This window comes from Desmodus rotundus, chromosome 1 (genome assembly GCF_022682495.2).
Source record: "Desmodus rotundus isolate HL8 chromosome 1, HLdesRot8A.1, whole genome shotgun sequence".
Taxonomy (NCBI): domain Eukaryota; kingdom Metazoa; phylum Chordata; class Mammalia; order Chiroptera; family Phyllostomidae; genus Desmodus; species Desmodus rotundus.
Window position 1 is genome coordinate 119,340,812 of NC_071387.1, and position 20,127 is coordinate 119,360,938.

A 20,127-nucleotide genomic window follows, 5' to 3' on the forward strand; every position below is an offset into this window, starting at 1 on the left:
GACAGCAGTGAGAAGAAACTGGGTAGAGAGGCCCCCATCCCGGGTCATCCCTGACCCAGGCGCCTTAGGGCCACAGATAGGACTCTGACTCCTCCCCGGGTGATGGGCTCCCTTATCTCTAACTCACCGAACAGGAACCCCCCACTCCCATATCTGGGCTTGGCCAAACACTCTCACATGTCCAGGACCTGGTTTCTTCACTTCCGAAGAGATTGGAACTCAGGGTGAGGCTTGGAGGCTGCCCGAGCAGGTGGGAAGGCCCCATGGGGGAGGCTGCCCTGAGCTGGGCCTTCAGGATGAGCAGGGTTCAGGGGGTGGAGAAAGGAAAAGGGACATTCCAGGCCGAGGGCAGGGACAGCCTGAGCAAAGGCTGGGAGGCGGGGCCTGGAGGGTGAGCAGACCAGCCTCGCTGCCCAGACAAAGCTGGGACAAACAGGGAGAGTGACAGATGGCCCATTTCCCAGGGCTGGATGTTCTCATCTGTCCCCTCTTGGAGTCCCCAACACTTCACCAGGGTTCTGGGCACACACTTGCCTGCATAGGGGCTTCACCCTCTGACAAATGGAGAGTTTGAACAAGGAGATTTCCAAAGTCAGGCCACTTCCAACTTTTTCATGAAACCTGTTTTTAAAGTGTTCCCATCCGGGCCCGACACAGTGGTCCTGCCCCTCACTGGCCCCGTCCTGCCCTCCCCCCACCCACCACCACAGCTGAAATCAGAAACATACAGTCTTCCTGTGCACAGGTCCCATTTATTGTAGAAAATAATAAGTCATTGCCGTGACAAATAGGTATTAAATTACAAAACAAACCGCAGAGTCAGGAAAAAGCTCCAGGACTTACTATGATGCAGGCCAGAGAAAGATCATTCCCCTTGCGTTCCCCAGGCTAGCCAATGACCTTCACAGGGATGGCAGGTCCAGAGGGGACCAGTTTCAAGGGGCCCAGGGTCCTCCTGTTGAGGCTGAGGGGTGGGTGGGAAGGAGTACCAGCAGCCAGGGCCTCCTCTGAGGCCCCCTCCCCCACCACTACCCAAACCAGTTCATAGCACCTTTACTCCTCCCTTCTAAACCCGTCCATCAACTCTGCTCCACAGGCAGGTGGATGAGTGAGGCCCCAGCCATTTTCATGGCCACAGGTTTCCACGGGATGCACTCGGAGGGAGTGGGGAAGATCAAAGAAGGGAACGGTGATCCACACAAGCATGGGCAGGGCGCACGCTCAGAGTCTAAGCAGTCAAGGCTGAGCTGTCCTGGCCAGCAAGAGCCAGCTCCCCACTCCATTGCCGTGCCCTGTTGCTGCCTGCCCCTCCCCTGCATCCACAGGCCATTCAGAGGAGGTGGCTCAGAAGTCTTTCAGTCCATCCTTGCTATTGTAGAGGAGGCCTTAGGAAGGTGTCCAAGGGGATCAGAAGGGGCTGAGGGCTGCTGGCTAATGGCCGGTCTCAGTCCCAGCTTGCCCATCCCCCAGCAGCCTGCAGACCATGGCAGAGCCCTCCTGGGTTCACAGACTGCACTGAGCTCAGTCCAGGGAGAAACAAAATCAACAGGGAGAGTTGAGTGGTGGCACCTTACACGTAGTTGCTGGCAGGGGCGGAACGGGCAGCAGAGTACTTGGCGGAGTAGGGCTTGTCAGCACGAGGTGGGCAGTTGCAGCAGAGAAGAGCCCCACCGAGCATCAGCAGACCTGCAGCCGCCCAGCCTATGTAGAGTGAGGCCCCTATTTCCCGCTTCTGCCCGGCAGCCACCAGAGGATTGTAGAAATCACGGATGATGGTGTTGGCTGTCCAGGACACGGGTACCATCACCAGCAGGCCGGCCAGGAGGAACACCACGCCTGCCACAATCATGATCTTGGCTTTGGTGCTCTCATCCTCCACGCAGTTGGTGCACTTGCCACCCACAACAGACAGCAGCACGCCCAGCACAGCCACGATGATGCAGATGACAATGAGGGCGCGGGCCGCCTGCAGGTCCTGCGGCAGCGCCAGCATAGAGTCGTACACCTTGCACTGCATCTGGCCGGTGCTCTGCACCACGCAGTTCATCCACAGGCCCTCCCAGATGGTCTGCGACGTGACGATGTTGCTGCCGATGAACGCCGTCACCCGCCACATGGGCAGCGCGCAGCTCAGTATGGCGCCCAGCCAGCCCAGCACGGCCAGCGCAATCCCCATCACCTGTAGCCCCATGGAGGCCATCTTTCAGTGTCTGCTGGGGTCTAGGACCTGGAAGTCTTTTGGGATCTGGCCCTGGAGGCTGTAGAAATCCAGGTGCTGAGGATGGACACTGTCTACCGGGAGGCCTTTCACTGCGAGCCCGAAGGCAAAGCCAGTTGAGTGTCTCTCACAAGAGTCTGAAGCACAAGCCCGGTGAGTGTGACCCGACTGCTTCCTTCCTGCCGACAGCTGCCACAGGCTCACAAGCCAGAGCTTGGGGGCGGTTATATGGCTCTGTGGAGGGGCGGGGTGGAGGGTGGGTAGAAGGAGGCGTTTCATCCCTGAGGCCTTTCCCTCAACCAGTTTCTCTGGATTCCTGAGCCCAGGCCAACAAAGGCACTTTAAGTCCCCAGCCCTGGGCCCCTGAGTCACAATCTCATAAGAAACTGCCCTCTCCCCTGGCAATCAGGCCCATGCTGAGGTCAGACTCTGAGTCACAGCTCAGGAGCACCTGGAAGTGGCCAGGCCAGGGGGGCAACCAGGTTTGGTCAGGTTCTGGATGTGAAGACAGGGTCCCCAAGCCCCTGGAACCCCTCATTCCAGGCCTGGGGTGGGGACCTGCAGGAAGATTGAGGGTGAGGACGAAGCCCTGGGAAAGCAGTGTGGCCGCACCTTGATTACTATTGCTGCATCCTTATCACCTTCATCACTGGCCTGATCACTGCTGCTGATTCTCATTGACCATGCCTCTGCCTTACCAGTAGTCTCGTCACTGGCCTGATGAGGTCCGGTTTGGGGGAACACAAAGCTGAGAGACAGGACTCCTGGGCCATCACCCATGCTCCCCGTCTCTCACCATCACCACCAGCTCCCTAGCCATGCCAGAGTAGGGGGCCTTGGAAGTGATGCCCTTTCAGCCAAAGAGAAGGAAGCCTGTCCCTAACCATGAAAATTTCAGCCAGTGGGCGTCATTCCTGCCAGGGCTGACCTGCCTGGCCAGAACTTGGTCGGGGAGGTCACCAAGAGCATGCCATGGGCCAGACCCTGGGGACATCAGCCCAGTAAGTGGATGTTTACTCTGGGAAGACACACAGAACAGGTGTCAGATAAAGCTAGAATGGGTGCAAAGTCCCATGAGACTTCAAGGGGAGAGAAAGCTCAGACCAGGGTGGAGGTGGGGTGCTGAGGAGGAGGTTTGACAGGGAAGGGGCACCACATCCCTGGGTTACACTACAGAGGGTGCTGATGACAAAGATCTTCATGAATGGGTCCCCCTGGGGTTATGCAAGGCAGCAGAACTGTGTGGAGGAGGCTCCAAGGGCACAGGTACCCCAATGTGGGGAAATGCAGCTTTTCTGGGAATGAAAGGAATCCAGTCTGACTAGAGACTGGGGAAGTAGGGGAGGGGCTGGAGTGAAAAGGCCAGAAATCTCTGCCTCAAACATCACCAGGCCCTCAGGCTGTGCGCAGAGGCAGTGGGGTGAGCCAGGGCACTAGGTTCCAGTTTGAGGTCTCCGCAGACCTTTTACAAAGGTCTCTCTGGAAACAGGATGGAGGTGAAAGCAGGGCAGGGGGCCCAGGATCACAAAGGACCTGGTTCAGGGCAGCGGGCTGAGGGGACCTAGAGGAAGGGGGCATTGTAGGGGCAAGAGAGAGTGGCTGAGGCTCATCCCAGCTGGAGCAAGGGAACTGTTCACCCATATGGTCACTGCATGCTCCTCCTCCCCATCATGCTGGGGGGTGGGGTGCCTCAGGGGCCAGGGCTCCAACATGCCCCTGAGCCCCCAGCATTGTTCAGCACCTCGCCTGGCGCCCTGAGGTAACTGATTCTGACAGAGGAATGAGGGGCCTGAGCTTCCTGCCAGGGAACCATTAAGCTGACGTGATTTGGGTAGAAGCTGTCTGTGAGCCCTCCGCACATGGAGGGCACTTGAGTCACCTAGTGAAGCATAAGGCTGGCTGGGACAATCTAGCACAATGGGGGAGCAAGGTCTTGTGTTGTGGTGAACTGTGAACACGTCTGTCTCCCCTGCGAGGCTGGGGTCTCCTGTAGGACAAAGCAGTGCCTTATTTAACCTCAGAGCTCCGCACAGGGGTTGACACATAGTAGGTGCTCAATTAATGCTCAAGGTGCTCGATGATGAAGAAGTCATTCTCCATGTTCCCAGTACCCGCCCCACTCTCCCATACCTCCCCACGCACTCTGGAACACACACCAACACAAACAGGGATGGTTTCTGCCTGGACCACGCCTCCTGGGGTTTACCTTACAAGGCTCTGAGGAACTGCACGCCCTGAGGCCTGTGGGCTGAACGCAGATAACTACCATTAGAGATTGACAGTAAGTGCTCTCCCCACAATAAATTCATCACAGCCTCCCTGACAGTAAGCAAGGCACAGATTCTTATTGCCTTTGCACAAATGGGTGAACTGAGGCCCAGAGAGGGCCGGGGCTCGCCCAGGATGGGATGGGCACTCCATCATGGAAGCCTCTCCCCCACCCCCACCCCACCCCCAGGATCCCTACCTGTGGTCCCAGCCCTTCAGTAGCTTTCAGATTAGAGAAGGGAGTTGGCCAGATGGCCAGACCATCCTCCCCCTTCTCACCAACTTCCTGCTGTTGTTCTCCTGGGAAACAACCACTTGGCACAAAGAGAAGCAGGGGTGGGGGAGGGGAAGCATGCGGGCCCTATAACTTTTCACCTGTGTCCCAACAGAAGTGAAGCTGTCCTTCCCTGCTCAGCCATGCCAAGCACAGCAGAGGTGGGGGAGGGGGGGAGGCCAGGGGGAGGGCAGGTGCAGGAGGATCCGGCAAAGTGCAGGCCCAGGGCAGGGGAGGCCTGTGGGAGCTCAGATGTAAAGGAGGAGCAGGAGGGGCCCTGCGGGAGCTGTGAGCAGCTCTGCACGTGAGTGGAGCTGTACAGAAATTTGTTGGTGCTCGATTTCTTCCAGGAGCTACTGGCCGAGTCCCACCCACCCGCCGCAGGAAAAATACCAGTGAAGCCAGACACTTTTCCTGCACCCACTTTGGCTCCCGGAGCCAGCCCTCCCACCAGCTCAGGCGGACTTTTACTGTGACACTTCACAGTGTGTCTGCCATTCATCACCTTTGCTTTGGGGCAGAGAAGGAAGGCTGAGCGCTTTCTTTTTCTTTCTGCTGGATTACTCTGTATACTCTTATGCCAGTGGAATTGTATCATACATGCTGGTTCTTATCGAGAACAACCCTCTCCCCCACCAGACCAGTGCACCCATCCCTGCCCACCCGGAACCACCGTACTTCTCTCCATGAAATGACCTGGCTGCCCCTCCCTGTGTCAGGCACAAGTAAAATGCGGTGAGGATGTGAAAATGCCTTGTGCGCTGAAGAGCTGTTAGTGTCATGAGGAGGACGGAACCCAGTTCGAGGCACAAAGCGGCCACCCCTCAGCCCTGGTCCTGCTCACACCAAGCGAGGGCTAGGACATCTCAGACCCCCGTCCCCAGAACCCCTGGGGCTCAGCCACATCCTTGATCACAGCACAACACTCACTTCAGTGCCCTGCACCCAGCTCCTTGGGCGCCTCCGGAGCCCAGAGCCAGCGCTGGGCCTGCCACACCCGCTCCAGGGCAGCCAGAAGAATCTCAACAGGGAGGTGGGGGAGCAGGCAGCTGGGCAGGTGGGCAGGAGGTCTCCTGTCTGAGGCCTGGGACGGACCTTTTCGGGTCTCAGGGCCTTTGCTGTTTATCTTCTGGGAACAGGAAGACTAAGGCCAGGGGAGCCAGTGCCAACTTAAAGTTATTCCTCCCTACCAAGCATAATGTTTGGTCCTTATAAAATCAGAAAAAAATAAATATTGTAAGTATATATAAGGATGTAATTATTATCTTTATAAAATTGGGGGGAGGGAAGGAAGCAGTCTCACTCTCAGCTCAAAAATTAGTCCACCTGGAAATTGGTCCAAAACTATTTATTTTTGCAGAAATCCACTAAATTCTCAGACCACAGAAGCAAGTTAAAATGCCATTACATTATAACATTTTAAAATTTCAGTAAGTACTCTGCAGTGGGATCTCCTGGGAGTATAAAGAAATCATTCCATCTTACTACAAAACCACGGCACAAGGTCGCTTCACAGCATCTCCCCGAATTGTTGCGGAAGGAGGACCTCCCAGAACCTTACAGCACGTGGGCAGACCCAGCGGGCTGGTCTGGACCAGCTGCCTCCTGCAGGGTTCTGGAAACGATGGGGATTTCCTACCAGCCAGGAGGGCGGGGAGGGCTGGGCTGTGGGCTAGGACTTTCAGAATCTGTAGGAGGATGTGGTGACCCCTTTGTGGCTCTCATCTGGAATGACCCCGGCCCTCCCTGGGTCAAGTCCCAGTTGTGCCACTACCAGTTCTGTGACATTGGGCAACAGAATTAAACTCTCTCAACCAATTTTCTCATCTGGGGAAGGAGGATGACAACACCTCCCTCCCAGGCACTAGGGGGCTCGGTGAAGACACGCAGACAAGGCCCCGGGAACTGGCCCCAAGGTCCTGCTGGGGGTTCAGCGGCCCCAGCACAGGCTCTAGAAAGCCATGGGCCATGGACTCAGAAGGGGAGGTCTGGCCCTCAGCTAAGCACGTAGCCCCTGGAGCTTCGGCCCAGCAGCCAGCCCCAGTAGCCGGTCTCTCTCTTGGCCCTGAACAAGCTAACAACACGCCTGATTGCACAGGAGGCCCGGCTGCCTGGCTGGCCAGACTGGCTGAGCCGGGGCAGCCCCCAGGCAGGGCCTCACGTGGGCTGAAGGGGAAGGTGGGGGTGAGGGTGGCCATGGCTGGGGAATCTTCAAGGGACAGAAACAAGGCCACACTGCTGCCCGCTGGCAGGAGTCCCACAGTCCCGGCAGAAAGGGCACCTCTGAGAAGAGGACAGAAAGACAGGAGATGGGTTCAGAGAGAGAGAGGGGCTGAGTGAGGGGTGGGGAGCTCAGTGAATGGGCTTAGAGAGGGGCTCCGGTGGGGGAAAGGGGAGGAGACGTAAAGAGAGGATGGGAGTGAGTTTTCAAAGGCCCCATATTCATTCGTGACCGTAGCTTTCCTCACCATCCCACCCAGCTGTCCAGGCCGCTTCCCTACTCAGAGAGTTCCATCCCAGGCCTCAGACAGGAGACCTCCTTCCCACCCACCCCGCCCCCTGCGCCGCCTACCTCACTTCAAGACAGCCCTCTTCTCTGAGGGTTATGTCTTCAACTTTCCAGAAGCTGTGGAGGAGAGGTCCTGAAGGCCAGGGGACCCCTGAGGACCTCCAGTCTGATGGCGTAGTCAACGCTCCCCTCCTCAGCTGGGAAGGCCTCCTTCCACTCGCTCTCGGTCAGGGGGTCCGCACACACTCTCCGAGCACCTGCTGTGGGGCAGGCTCCTGGCTGGGTGCCTGCGTATTAAAAGAAATCATTCCATCTTACTACAAAACCACGCAGGGCGTTATCGCTCCCATTTTGGAGGCTCTGAGTGATGATGTGACCCGCCAGGGCCAACAGAATAGCAACAAGAATAGATCCACACCCTGCCTGGCCTGACTCTGGGGCTTATCCTCTGCACCCACCCTTCATTCATTACTCTTCATTTGTTCCTTCTTTTCTTCTTCCACAAAGGGTGTCCTAAGGACCCACACTGGGCCAGGCCAGGGCTGGGCATGGGGCTCAAAATGAATTGGGCTGGCACCTGCCCTCCAGCCCCCTACTCACCATCCAAATAGACAACTCCCGACACCAGAGAAGCCAGCTCTGTGTGCACTCTGGAGAGGAAACAGTCAGCTCCACCCGAGGCCCAGGGCAAACTTCCTGGAAGAAGAGGCAGGCGAAAGGAGGCCTGAAGGGTAAGTCAAAGCCTAGAAGCTTATGGAGAGAGAGTCTCCAAAATGGGGAGTGGCAAGGGGCACAGACGCAGCCTCTGAGGGGTCTGGAGCTGGGCAGGTGGTGCAGCTGGACTGGAAGGCAAGTCGGGCACTTCAGGAAAGGCCTCAAGCGCCCAACCCAGGAGCTCGGAGACATGGGAGCCATGGACCGGCTTTGAGCAAGGACAGGCCTGGCCAGCTGTGACTCGTGGGGAGGGACCTGTGCCAGAGTGGCAGGTCGATTGTAGGGAAAGAGACAGGAGGGCTGCCCTGCTTTTGGTTGGACTATGGAGCCCCAGGACAGGAGAGGTGGGGCTTCACTTGTGGCACGTCTTGGCCCAGGGCCATCCCAGACCCCCAGAGCAGCTCACTGGCCCCAGGGCCAGAACAGACCTGGTCTCCAGTGGGCAGAGTCAGGGCGGGGCGTGGGGTCAGCCCAGCCTGCTTCCGTTTTACCCCACTGGTGACAGCCTCAGAGGATCCTGGAACCCAGCACCCGTTTCCTCTAAGAAGCCTGGCAGGGCATACACCTGATGACGACAGCGTACGGAGAAGCTGTCTCCGCTTCCATGACGCACGGAGAGGGAGAGAGAAACCAGCAGGCTGATCAGGGGACTCCCAGACGGGCAGCCAGTGAGTCAGTGGTGATGAGCCAGGGACAAAACGCAGATGTTTAGGGATCGTCAGTGCCCGGGGTGACTCAGAGGTTACATTACCCCTCCCTCCCAGTGCAGAGGCCCCCAGGCCTCGCCTCGGTGCCTCCAGCCTCTTTCCTGCTCCAGGCCTCCCAGCATGGATGGGTGGACACCACCCACGCTCGTTCCTGACACACGAAGATCCTGATCCTTGCCTTCTTGGGACCCAGAAGTCCAGCTGCCAGATCTTCGCCTTATTGCCAGATGAACCCACAGACCCAGCCTGGCCAGCAGCCTTCCTTCCCTGCTGGCTCCCAGCTCTGGATCAGACTAGCCCCAAGGAAGGGCACAGCCCGCCCCAACCTGCCCCATCAGCTGGGGAGCAGAAGGTGAGGCCAAGCCTGGAGCTGCCACGCTTGTGGTTAGATTTGAACTTGTATTTTTGTTCTTTTTTTATTTATGTTCTTTTTATAGCAGGGCTTAACCTACATGTGTAAACTTTTGACGTGTGTCTGAGAACTCACCCCCAGCGCATAGTCATGCCCTCCCTCCCTCCCTCCTTCCCTCCTGCACTTTGCATACTCCCTGCTTCTCTCCTGCTGGGCGGGGGTGGGGGGTAGAGGAGTGCAGATGCCCAGGGGCTGGCCAGCCGCCACTGGCTTGGTGTCCCTACCCCTCAGCATCACTGTCCACCCCCACAGTTTCCCCAGGTCAGGCGGCCCCACCTACGGGCCATGTGAAGCTCCTCCCACACACCTGAGTGTGCAGCAAGGGTCCCGTGTTTCTTTTTCTCTAATTAGAGCAGAGTCGGCGTACCATATTACATGAGTTTCAGGTGTCCGACATAGCGACTGAACGTGTGCATGCCTCACGTTGGGATCACCACCCGTCACCACGCGAAGTTATTATGTTGTTGGCATATTCCCTGGGCCGTACACTACATCCCCGTGACTTGTTTTATAACTGGAGCATTTTTTAAAAGTTTTTATTTATTTATTTTTAGAGACAGGGGTAGGGAGGGAGAAAAAAAGGGAGGAAAAAATATTGATTGGCTGCCTCACAAATGCCCTCACCTGGGGATGTGGCCAGCAACCAAGGCATGTGACCTGACCAGGAATTGATCCAGTGACTTTTCGGTTCAAAGGCCAACACTCAGTCCACCGTGCCACACCAGCCAGGGCTATACCTGGAAGTTTTTCCCTCTTATTCCCTTTTACCTTTTTTACCCAACCCTGCCCCCCACACCTCCTCTGGCAATTATCAGCTTGTTCTCTGTATCTATGCATCTATTTCTGTTTTGTTTTGTCTATGTATTTATTTTGCTTCTTAGATCCCACGTATAAATGAAATCATATGGTATTTGTCTTTCTCTGTCTGACTTATTTCAGTTAGCTTAAAACCAGCAAGGTCCATCCACGGTGTTGCAGATGGCAAGATTTCATTCCTTTTTATTGCTGAGTAGTATATGTATGTATATATGTGTGTATATATATATATATATATATCCCACGTCTTTTTTATCCACGCATCCACGGGGGGCCACTCATGCTTCTTTCTTTTTTTTCAATCGACTTTATTGCAGTTCTTTGCCATCTCAGCAGGCTGACAGGGCCCTCAACCTCAATCCTTCCTGAAGCTCCTTCCCTGACCAGGGATATTCCAGGTCCCAGGACATTGGGAAGTCCTCCTTGTTGAAGCCCCCAGGCTCCGGTCTATGTGACCCCTGCAGGGCCTGGGGCTCAGTGGCCTCCCAGCCACAGTGAGGAATCAGAAACCATTGACCAGGAGCCATACAGCCATCAGCTAAAAGGTCTCACCTTTTGTCCCTGTGCACAATGCCACAGCGACCTTTCAACACGCACTCGCCCTCCCCACCACTGGCAGGAAGCTGGCACTCCCTGAGTGCGCAAGATGGAGTGCCCAGCACGACTCCTGAAGTCTGCCATAGTCTGGCCCAGCCTTCCTCTCCCGCTTCCCATCCCGACACCCTGACGTCCTGGCTGGCCACCACGCCCGCCAGCCATTTATCCCTCACCAAGCGTTGAGTACACAGTGTCCCTCCCAGGCCCGCTAGCCTTTGCTCATGCTAAGGACTTTGTCTGAGGTGCCCAGTCAACATTTTGTCAAACCCTGTCCCATCCTTCAAACCTGGTGCCAAGGCTATTCAGAGACTGCCCCTGGGCTCCCCGACCTGCTTGTGATCACCCCAGTCAGAGTGCTTGCCACACCGTGTCAGTGTGTCTTCCACTTCCCCCCACAGCCCCAGCCCCAGCTGGGCTGGGAGCTCCTTGAGGGCAGGCACAGCAGTGCTTTCTTCTCCGACTTCCTCACCAACAGCTGTGTGGGTCAGAATAGGCATCAATGACAAGCTACTGGATTATCATTATTACTGAACAAGAGTAAAAAAAAAACCCAGATATGGTTATAAATAAGTGACCTCCTATACAGAAAAGTTCCAAAGAATGTATGTAGATGCTGACCCCTCCTCCTTAAGTGTGGGCTGCATAGTGTCTTCCTTCCAAAGAGGACAAGATGGAAAAGAGGGGAAAAAGAGCAACTGCATAGTGCAGAAACCTGACAAGCACCGCCTCAGCCAAGAGATCAAGGTCAACATCAACAGCCTTCAGTCATGTTGATAGTGTACCCTTGATGTGATGTGGAAAAAAATGGCACTTTATCTCTGTGGTCTTCTTCCCCAAAACCCATAATCCCAGTCTCATCATGAGAAAAACACCAGACAAATCCCAGGAGAGGAACATCCTATGACATATACGACCAGGATGCTTCAAAACTGCCCAGGTCATCAAAAAGAGGGAAAGCCCGAGAAACCGCAGTGGCGGAGAGGAGCCCAGGGAGACCTGACAACCAAATGTAACATGGTATCCTTGTGGGGTCCCGGGACGGAAAAAGGTTATTAGGGAAAAACGAAATCAATATAAAGTATAGAATTCAGTTAGTAATAATGTATCAATATTGGCTCATTAACTGAAGCAAACATGCCGTACGAATATGCGATGTTAATAATAGGAAAAGTGGATGTGGAGTTACATGAGAACTCTCTGTACCATCTTCTCAATTTTTCTGTAAATTAAATCCGTTCTAAAGAATAAAGTCTATTTTTAAAAAGTAGGAGAGAAGAAAGAAAGCAGGCTAGCTGAGCCTCCAGGGAGCCTTCGGGTTCACGCTTGGGCAGTGAAGGGGCACTGAGGTTGTAGAGGGCGGGACTCAGGACCCAGCCCTGCTTCTGTTCCGGTTCCAGGCTGAGAAGTGTCCTGTTCTTAGGAGACGCATGCTGAGTACTGAGCAGCCGACTGGCACGGTGGATTCCTGTAACTCTCAGACGGTTCAGGAAAAAACCATATGTGCCTAGGGAGGGGACAGAGAATGAGCAAATGTGGCAAAATGTGAACAAACTGTTGGTGAAACTGGGTGAAGGATATATGAACGTCCACTGCACTACTCTTGTAACTTTTTTGTAGGTTTAAAATTTTTCAAAATAAAAACTTGAGAGAAAAATTAAGAAGGGACCAGCCAGGCATGTATGCAGGGGAAGCTGCATGTGCAAGTCAGGTGAGCCTCGGGAGAGGTGGTGTAGGACCAGAGGACTGGGAAGGGAGGAGGAGAGGAGAGAGGGGAATGTGGGCAAGGTGAGAGGTGACAGGGGAGGTGAGGCCTGAATCCTCAGGGCCTGGCAGGCCAGGGTGAGATGCTGAGGTGCAGCTCAGCCTGTGTGGGGATGGCAGCCGCCCATGGGCAATCTGTGGGGCGGGGAAGGAGCTCCTGAGGCCTGGCTTCCTCATCCAGCCAATTGTACCACCCTGCAAGCCAGCCCTTCCCTGCCAGGGTCCCAGAGCCAACCGAAGGCTGGATCACCTGGACACTGCCTGTCCCCTCCCCACAAACACATATACAAGGGCTCTCCTGACTCCGGTGTCCCCAGCCTACTGATCACTGATGCCCTGGTCTCTCCCCAGCATCTGACCCGGCACCGGGTACCTTGGGCTTCCCTGCTGGTGGGAAAGTGGCTCCCCCATCCCCACTTACTCTACTGTCCAGGCCTCCCTTTGGGATGAGTCTGCTACAAAGTGACCCTCCGGGCTCTGTCCCTTCTCTGTCCTCTGACCAGACCTAGGAGTTCAGGCCTTGTTATCTTGGCATACAAGGCCAGTTACAATAACAATAACTGTCTGAGTGTTCATAGCAGCACTAGCAGAATAGCCAAAATGTGGAAGCAACCCCAGTGGCCGTCGGTGAATGAATGGATCAACAAACTGTGGTGTAGCCACCCAGAGGAACTATTTTTCAACTGCAAAGGAAATGAAGCCCCGATAAATGCTACAACATGGATGAACCTTGAAAATGTTGTACTAAGTGGTTAAAAACGGACACGACAGTCCACGTGTTGTACGATTCCGTTTCCATGAAATGTCTCAAACAGGCAAATCCATAGCGACAGAAAGATAGTGGCTCAGGGCTGGAGGGGCGCATGAAAATATTCTGTAGCCAACTGCGGTGGTGGGCGCACCACTCTGTGAATGTACTAAAAACCATCGAACTACACATTCTAAATGGCTGATTGTATAGCATGTGAAGTATGTCTCAATAAAGCTGATTCAAAAATAATAATATTTAGCCCTGGCTGGAGTAGCTCAGTAGATTTGAGCACAGGCTGCAAACCAAAGGGTTGCTGGTTTGATTCCCAGTCAGGGCACATGCTTGGGTTGCAGGCCAGGTCCCCAGTAGGGGGCGTGTGAGAGGCAACCACACATTGATGTTTCTCTCCCTCTTTCTCCCTCCCTTCCCCTCTCTCTAAAAATAAATAAATAAAATCTTGAAAGTAATAATAATATTTAGCACTTCTCAAATGCCTGTCGAGTGCCAAGCAGGCACCACACAACCTCTGTTAACTCTCGGACACTATGGTGATAATATCAGCCCTCCCTACCAATGAAGAAACTGACACTTGGGACACTGGAGTGCTTCCCCAAGGTCATACAACTTGTGGAGGCAGGATCTGAACCCAGAACGGTCCAAACAAAAGCCAGTGTGTGTAACCACCGTAGTAAGTGTCAAGTCTACTCAGCTTTGTTTCCAAGATGTTACTGAGCCCCGAACTCACCAGAGCTGGGGAGAAGCTCAGATCACCACAGGTCCTGTGCTCAAGGGCTGCTGGTCCCACAAGAACCAGGAAGAGCTGCCTGAAATGGTGCGGGGCTGGGGTGAGGGATGCAGGAACCTAGCAGGGTACAGGAAATTCAGGGTTCCCTGACTCCCAGCCCCAACCATAACCTCCTATCCAGAATGAGCTGGAACACCTAGCAAGGAGACACAGCCTCTGGCAGTGGCGCGGCACTCCAGGGGACAAATGCTGGATGTCCACCTCCCAGCCAAAGCTGGCCCTCCATCGCTTCTCAGGAGTCGCCCTCTAGTGTTTGCTGCTGGGAGCTGCAGCCCCCGAGGTGTGCCCCGCCCGTTCACTGGAATTTTGAAAATCGCTCCTATTCCTGACAGGCAGAAATGCAATGGGGACGCCAAAAGTACCCCCCAACTGGAGTTCACAGTGAAGCGAGGGGGTTCAGTGCAAACGGTGATCCATAGGTGGGGTTTACAGGTTTCCCATAACTATGAAAAATAAAAGCTGCCCAGTGCCATGTGAGTGGCAGAGGTCCATCCTCCCCAGTGGTGGTGTGGGTGGGCAGGTCTGTGGTGGGCTCCCTCGGGGGCCTGCAGAGGACACAACAGGCGTGGCTGAGGCCCTGAGTCAGAGACCAAGGAAGTGGGCATCCAAAGCAGGACTGCGAGGTGTACAGGAAGGGAGTATCCCACACAGGACAGGGTGCCCCAGAAGACTGGGAGCACTCTGTGGTGGAGGCCAGCGCCTCCACAGCCCTCCACCAAGTCCCCTGGAGAAAAGCCGTGGCAGGCAGTCTTGGGTCTGTTGAGAGGGGCAGGCTCCAGCGGCCTAGACCAACGGCTGGAACCTGAGGGCTGAGAGCTGGAGAATGAGGGACAGGACTTTTTCTGGGCCCTCCACGGAGGGGGAGTGGGAAGGAAGGCAGGTGGATGAGTGCATGCTCGTGTGAGGAGAAGGAAGGGGAAGAGGAGAGGCAGGAGCTGTTCAGGAATCCCTGGGATAGTGGCAGTTCCAGAGTTGCAGCTTTCTACTCTTCCCCCTCCACAGCGTGCCCCTCGATCGCAGCCAGGCCCACGTAGGCCTGGGGAGATAGATGGTGAAGCCCTGGCACACACGTCCACAATGGAAAGGAGAGCCAACCGGGCTAAAGACCAGCTGGCCATCTCCCAGACCCCACCCTGAGCCCCTTGGCCTCTCTCAGCACCAGATCCTTCCCCAAGTTCTTCCTTTTGATCCCACCCACACCCTCCCACGGCCCCTGGGTGGTGGTCAGGGGGTGGGGCAGAGCTTAGTGAAGAGACAAGACTCAGAGAGTGGAAGGAGACTCAAAGAGGGAGGTCCAGTGAAGGGAGGGGCTTCAACGAGAGAAGTGGGGACTCAGGGGGAGGAGGGGAGTCTGGGAGGGGAGTGACTTTCAGTCAGGGAAGTGCTCAGTGGGGTGAGAGGGGCTCAGGACCCTTGGGTAGGCAAGGTGCTGTGGGGGTGACTCCAGACCACCTGGCTTCAGTGGGGGCTTGGTCCCATCTGAGCAGCCCCCAGGCTGAGTTTCAGCAGACCAGCCTGAAAACGGAAAAGGGCAGGGCTTCTTTATGGCTCACGGTGAAACCTGGCCCTGGGGACAGGGAGGACGTTTCTCCAAGGCTGGTGGGGAGGGAGGAGTGACTCATTCCTCTCGTCCAGTCTCCAAGACACCTCCGAGCCTGGGAATTACCCAAAAGCAGCCAACCAGGCCAGTCCCAGAGATGACAGCTCCACCCTGCCCTGGCCAATCTCACCTTACAACTCCCCACTTCGCCCACAGGGAGGGTCAGGCCACGCCCAGGACTGTGGACACCTGGACGAGAAACACACACCCTCTCACATAAGCACAAACCCACACAAACACATGCCCGCTCACTAAATCTAAACACAACCACCCTCACCCAGAGATAAAAGCTCACCACACACGGACACTTGCAGGCGCCCGCACACAGTCCCCCCAGCTCAGGTCTCTGAAGAGCGTCCGCCCAGAAGCCCACCACAAAGCCTACACCCAGTGAACATGAAGACCCACTCACAAGCACTGCGAGCCCCAGGTGTGGGCCCACCCACACTCTTGCTGGCTCCAGTTTCATTTCTCAGTTGCCCAGTTTAAGAGGCTCCCTGGGGAAAGGGAGGGAAGGAGATGGGCAGCAGAGGTAGAGGGGATGCCAAACTGGGGTGGGGGCAAACCCCAGGGGTCTCACCATGGAGGAAGGAAAGCACAAATTGGGTTTTAGCCCAGGGCTGGGCACTTTACCACCACAAGAAGCTGAGGTGCCCTACCTGCCTTCCCTGCCTCCTGCGCCCAGTACTCTCCCTACTGTAGGCTGGGCCTCAGAGAACACACAGAAAGCTTGATGTCCCGGCCAGGTGTCTATGTAACAACAAGCTGGCTGCAAAGTCACCTCTTCAAGAAGTCCCTGGACTCCACGCGTCTGTCAGGGCAGTGCAGCACCGGCAGAGAGGGCCAAAGCTACCGGTACGTGGCATCTGCTGGCTTGTTTGGCAGCTCTTGATACATGCGATTCCTCCACACTTTTCCACCCCACACTGAGACCTCCCAGGGCGGGGTCTCAGTCCCCTCAGAAAGGTCTTCTCAAAGGCAAGGCCATGTCTCTCCAATTAGACCGAGGCCTCCGTGTTAAAGAGAGAAGTTGTGCTAGATGGGACTGTTTTTATTGAAAGCAACAAAAACTGACAATGTTTAACTTAAGCTAAATAAATAAATAAATAAATAAATGGTATGGGAATTGGGGGGAATAGAATGCGCACTGAGGCTTCTTATGGAGCAAAATAAGAGTTAATCACTAAATTCCAGAGAGGCACAAAGGGAGACAGTTTGGCAACCTACATAGTATGTTTATATATATATGAAATATTCAAGAATTCTACTATATATACTAGAAATAAACTAAACATCTAAATTTAAAACTATAAAATTTTAGAAGAAAACAGAGGAGAATATCTTTGTTTTAGGGGGCTGGGAAAGCATTTCTTAAAAAAGATACAAAAGATTCATGAAAAAGAGAAAAAGCAAATTTGGTTACATAAAAAACTGGCTTGATAAAAGACAAGAAATGTTTTAAAATAAGCTATATGCAACCCCTAAGACCAACAAATGATTAGTAATCAGAATACATAAACAATTTCTACAAATCTGTAAGAAAAAGACAATCTAATAAAAAGATAAACCAAGGTTATGAATTGGCTCCTATAGAAGAAGAAACTGGAATGACCAATACATACATGAAAGGTGTCCAACCTCACCCGCAATCAGAGAAGTGCAAATTACACCAAGTTACCATTTTACAACCAATGAAGAACAAAAGTAAAAAGTCCGACACTACCAAGTGTTGACAGAGATGTGTAGCAACAGAAATTCTCTGACATGTTGGAAGGGGTGTCAGTGGTATAATAATTTTGAGAATCTTGTGGCAATATCTGGTAAAGTGGATGATGTGTACACCCTATGACCCAGTATTCCCACCTCTAGAGAAAATCTCAGGCATGTGTACCTGGAGGACAAGGAAGTCACATATTATTTGTAATAGTAAAACAATGGGAAATAATTCAAATGCTCATCAAGAGAAGAATGAATATGAATTGTGGCATATTCACACAATGGCATATTATATAGCAATGAAAAAGTAAACTACTTGGGGCAGTGAACACATAATTCAATATACAGATGATGTGTTAATAGAACTGTACACCTGAAACCCACATAATTTTATTAACCAATGTCACTGCAAAAAATTCAATAAAAAAATAGAAATAAAGTATATAATTTTAAAAAGAATAAACACTGACACATGCAACAACATGAACAGACTTCACACGATATATTGAGTTGAAGAAGCCAGATGCAAAAAAAAGCCAGATGGAGATGAATACACATTGTGATTCCATTTATTTGAAGGTCAAAACCAAGCAAAAGCCATCAATGGTGACAGGAGTTAGTAAGTGGCCACTTCTGGGGAGAGAGATGGGGAAATGACACCAGAAGACCTTCTGAGGTTATGGGAATGCTCTATATCTTGATTTTGGCGGTGGTCCCACAGTGTGTGCAAATGTGAAATTTTTATTATACTGTACCTTTAAGATTTGTGCATTTTAAGGACCATGCTGAATATACTTTATGCCTCAAAAAAAGAAACTGCATAGCCAAAGACAACGTATAAATAGTAAAACATAAGCTGTGGTCTTGTAGAAGATATTTGCCACCTTTATACCTGACAAATGACTGATACTCAGAACATATAAAGAAATTCCTTAAATCAACAACAGAAGGACAAACACCCCAATAGAAAACTATGCAAATGCCATGAAGGAGAAGCTCACGAAGAGAACATTGAAATGAACAATAAACAAATGAAAGGATGCTCAATGTCATTAATAATCAGAGAAATGCAAATTAAAACAATATCGAGATGCTTCTTGATATGCACAGAATGACGAACACAATAAAAAGTCTGGTGCTACCAAGTGTTGGCAGAAACGTACAGTGATAGGAGCTCTCCAACATGCTGGAGGGGGTGTCAATTAGCACAGTTTCACAGAACATTTGGCAATACCTGGTAAGGTGTGTGCACCCCGTGGTCCAGCAGGTCCACTTCCCGGGAAACCCTCATGCATATGCACCTGCGGCATTTACAGGGACGTGTGCCACATCTCCTCTGTGATGGCAAATCTGTTGAAAACAATCCAGACGCTCATCAAGAGGATGGATGTACGCTGCGGCCCACTCACGCACGGGGATACTGCACAGCAGGTACAATAAGTGAACTACAGCTTCTCGTATAAAACGGGGATACATTTTGAAAACATGAAGTCGATAAGCAAGTCGCTGCATAAGTAGAACCTAAGACCATCCATGTAAAATGCTTGATGCACGAGATAGTTCTATGTATTGTGAATGGATATATTCCTAGGTAGCAAAACTATACAGACCTGAACAGGGAGATGACGCATCGACTTCAGGATAGCGTTACCTGGAGGAGAACAAGGGAAGGGGAAGAGCTACAAAGAGCCTTCAGCAGAATGGTTAGACTTGTTAAATCCAAGTGGTGGGGTCCCATGGGTGTTTCTCATATTATTCTTTGTACTTTCCCGTGTATTTGAAATATCTCATGTTAAAAATATGTTCAAAGGGAACAGGGCAATTTTACAGTCTAGCAGCAAGAAGGTGGGCTGCGGGATTGGTTTCGACGCTGACCCCAGCTTATGCCTTCCCTCCTTCACACCACGCTTTACATTGGTAACCTCCCAGCTAGGCCAGCACTCTTCTCCCACACAAATGACTTGCCTTCGTTCCTGGGCCTCCCCACCCTGGGTGTTCCTGCCGCTGGGGGTGGAGCATGGGGGGAGTGTCTTCTGTGAATGTTTACCAATTCCTGGATCCACAGATAACACTAAGATACTAGAGACATAATGCAGCCCAGTCACATTCAACAAAGTATGATCTAGAAATGCATAAGAACCTCCCGCTCTACCCTTGTCTTTTGAAAAATGTCAAAGGTATCAAAATATATGCTCTACTGCAACACAAATGGGAACCTCCTTTCCTCTCCTCTCTTCTCACTTCATACCCCACATCTTGTGCTAAGCAGACCTAGAAGCTGCCCACAAAACCTCTCTTCTATCCCTGTTTAAAGCACTCTGTTCCTTTCCTGCTCATCTCAACACTTTATTGTGTATTTTTGCACAGTCTTTCTCTCAGCAAGCAATTCTTCCTCCTTCTGGTAAGCGAGATGGGGTATGAGGGAAATCCGGTATAATTATTGAACCCTCTTTAGCCAACCGGGGAAGGAGGAAGTTCGTGGATGCCTATGGGTTCTGCCTACAGGAAAACCAACACAAGAGGTAAGAGCATCTGCAAGACAGCAGCCCGACCCCCAACACAGTGGGGTCAGGGCAGTGTTCAAAAGGCCGTTTCAACATCCTGCAGGGCCAGATGGTGGGGTTCGTGATAAGAATAGGACATCACCCCATACTTCTCTTGCTGTAAGGCAGCTTCTAGACCAGAAGCAATATTGCAACATCCACCAGAACAGCATATGAAGCAGTAGCAAGTGCAGGAGTGGTGGTTCTAGCAGAAGCGTGATACGCAGGTAAACTCAATTCAAGTCCCTAATAAGCATCTTCTGAGGTATGGACAGATTGCTGATGACCTCACGACAGAAGAGTCTGGATGGGGTCACCTTAGCCTGGCTGGTCCCTAAGGAAGAAAGGAGCCATACTGGATTCTGGATTGGTGCTATTTTGCTACCAGTGAGCGCTCTGTGGTGAGAGAAAACCTTGCATGGCCTCTTTTCCTCCC

General features: G+C 52.8%; 1 protein-coding gene and 1 long non-coding RNA gene across 4 annotated transcripts; one reads left to right on the plus strand and one right to left on the minus strand.

Moving 5' to 3' along the window:
- Positions 1-732: 732 nt before the first annotated feature.
- Positions 733-10,155, minus strand: CLDN4 (claudin 4). 3 transcript variants are annotated; one of them, XM_053930145.2, is made up of 4 exons: positions 8,412-8,539; positions 7,870-7,965; positions 7,333-7,556; positions 733-2,452 (listed from the first exon to the last, which is right to left on the minus strand). In XM_053930145.2, exon 4 carries the CDS (start codon positions 2,198-2,200, stop codon positions 1,571-1,573), a length of 630 nt encoding a protein of 209 aa, XP_053786120.1. In that variant the 5' UTR covers positions 2,201-2,452; positions 7,333-7,556; positions 7,870-7,965; positions 8,412-8,539; the 3' UTR covers positions 733-1,570. The 3 variants fall into 3 exon arrangements, 1 of the variants encoding a protein (XP_053786120.1); XR_006656973.3 differs by lacking the exon at positions 733-2,452 and adding an exon at positions 2,460-4,466 and having other exon boundaries at positions 8,412-10,155; XR_008427519.2 differs by lacking the exon at positions 733-2,452 and adding an exon at positions 5,447-7,043 and having other exon boundaries at positions 8,412-10,132.
- On the plus strand, positions 8,906-13,279 carry LOC139440264 (uncharacterized). Its single transcript, XR_011650345.1, has 2 exons — positions 8,906-9,042; positions 10,236-13,279. It is a non-coding gene; the product is annotated as an uncharacterized lncRNA (long non-coding RNA).
- Positions 13,280-20,127: the final 6,848 nt, after the last annotated feature.

Excerpts from the sequence above, each read along its gene's own strand:
- CLDN4 (XM_053930145.2), bottom strand. The coding sequence starts at position 2,200 with ATGGCCTCCATGGGGCTACAGGTGATGGGGATTGCGCTGGCCGTGCTG.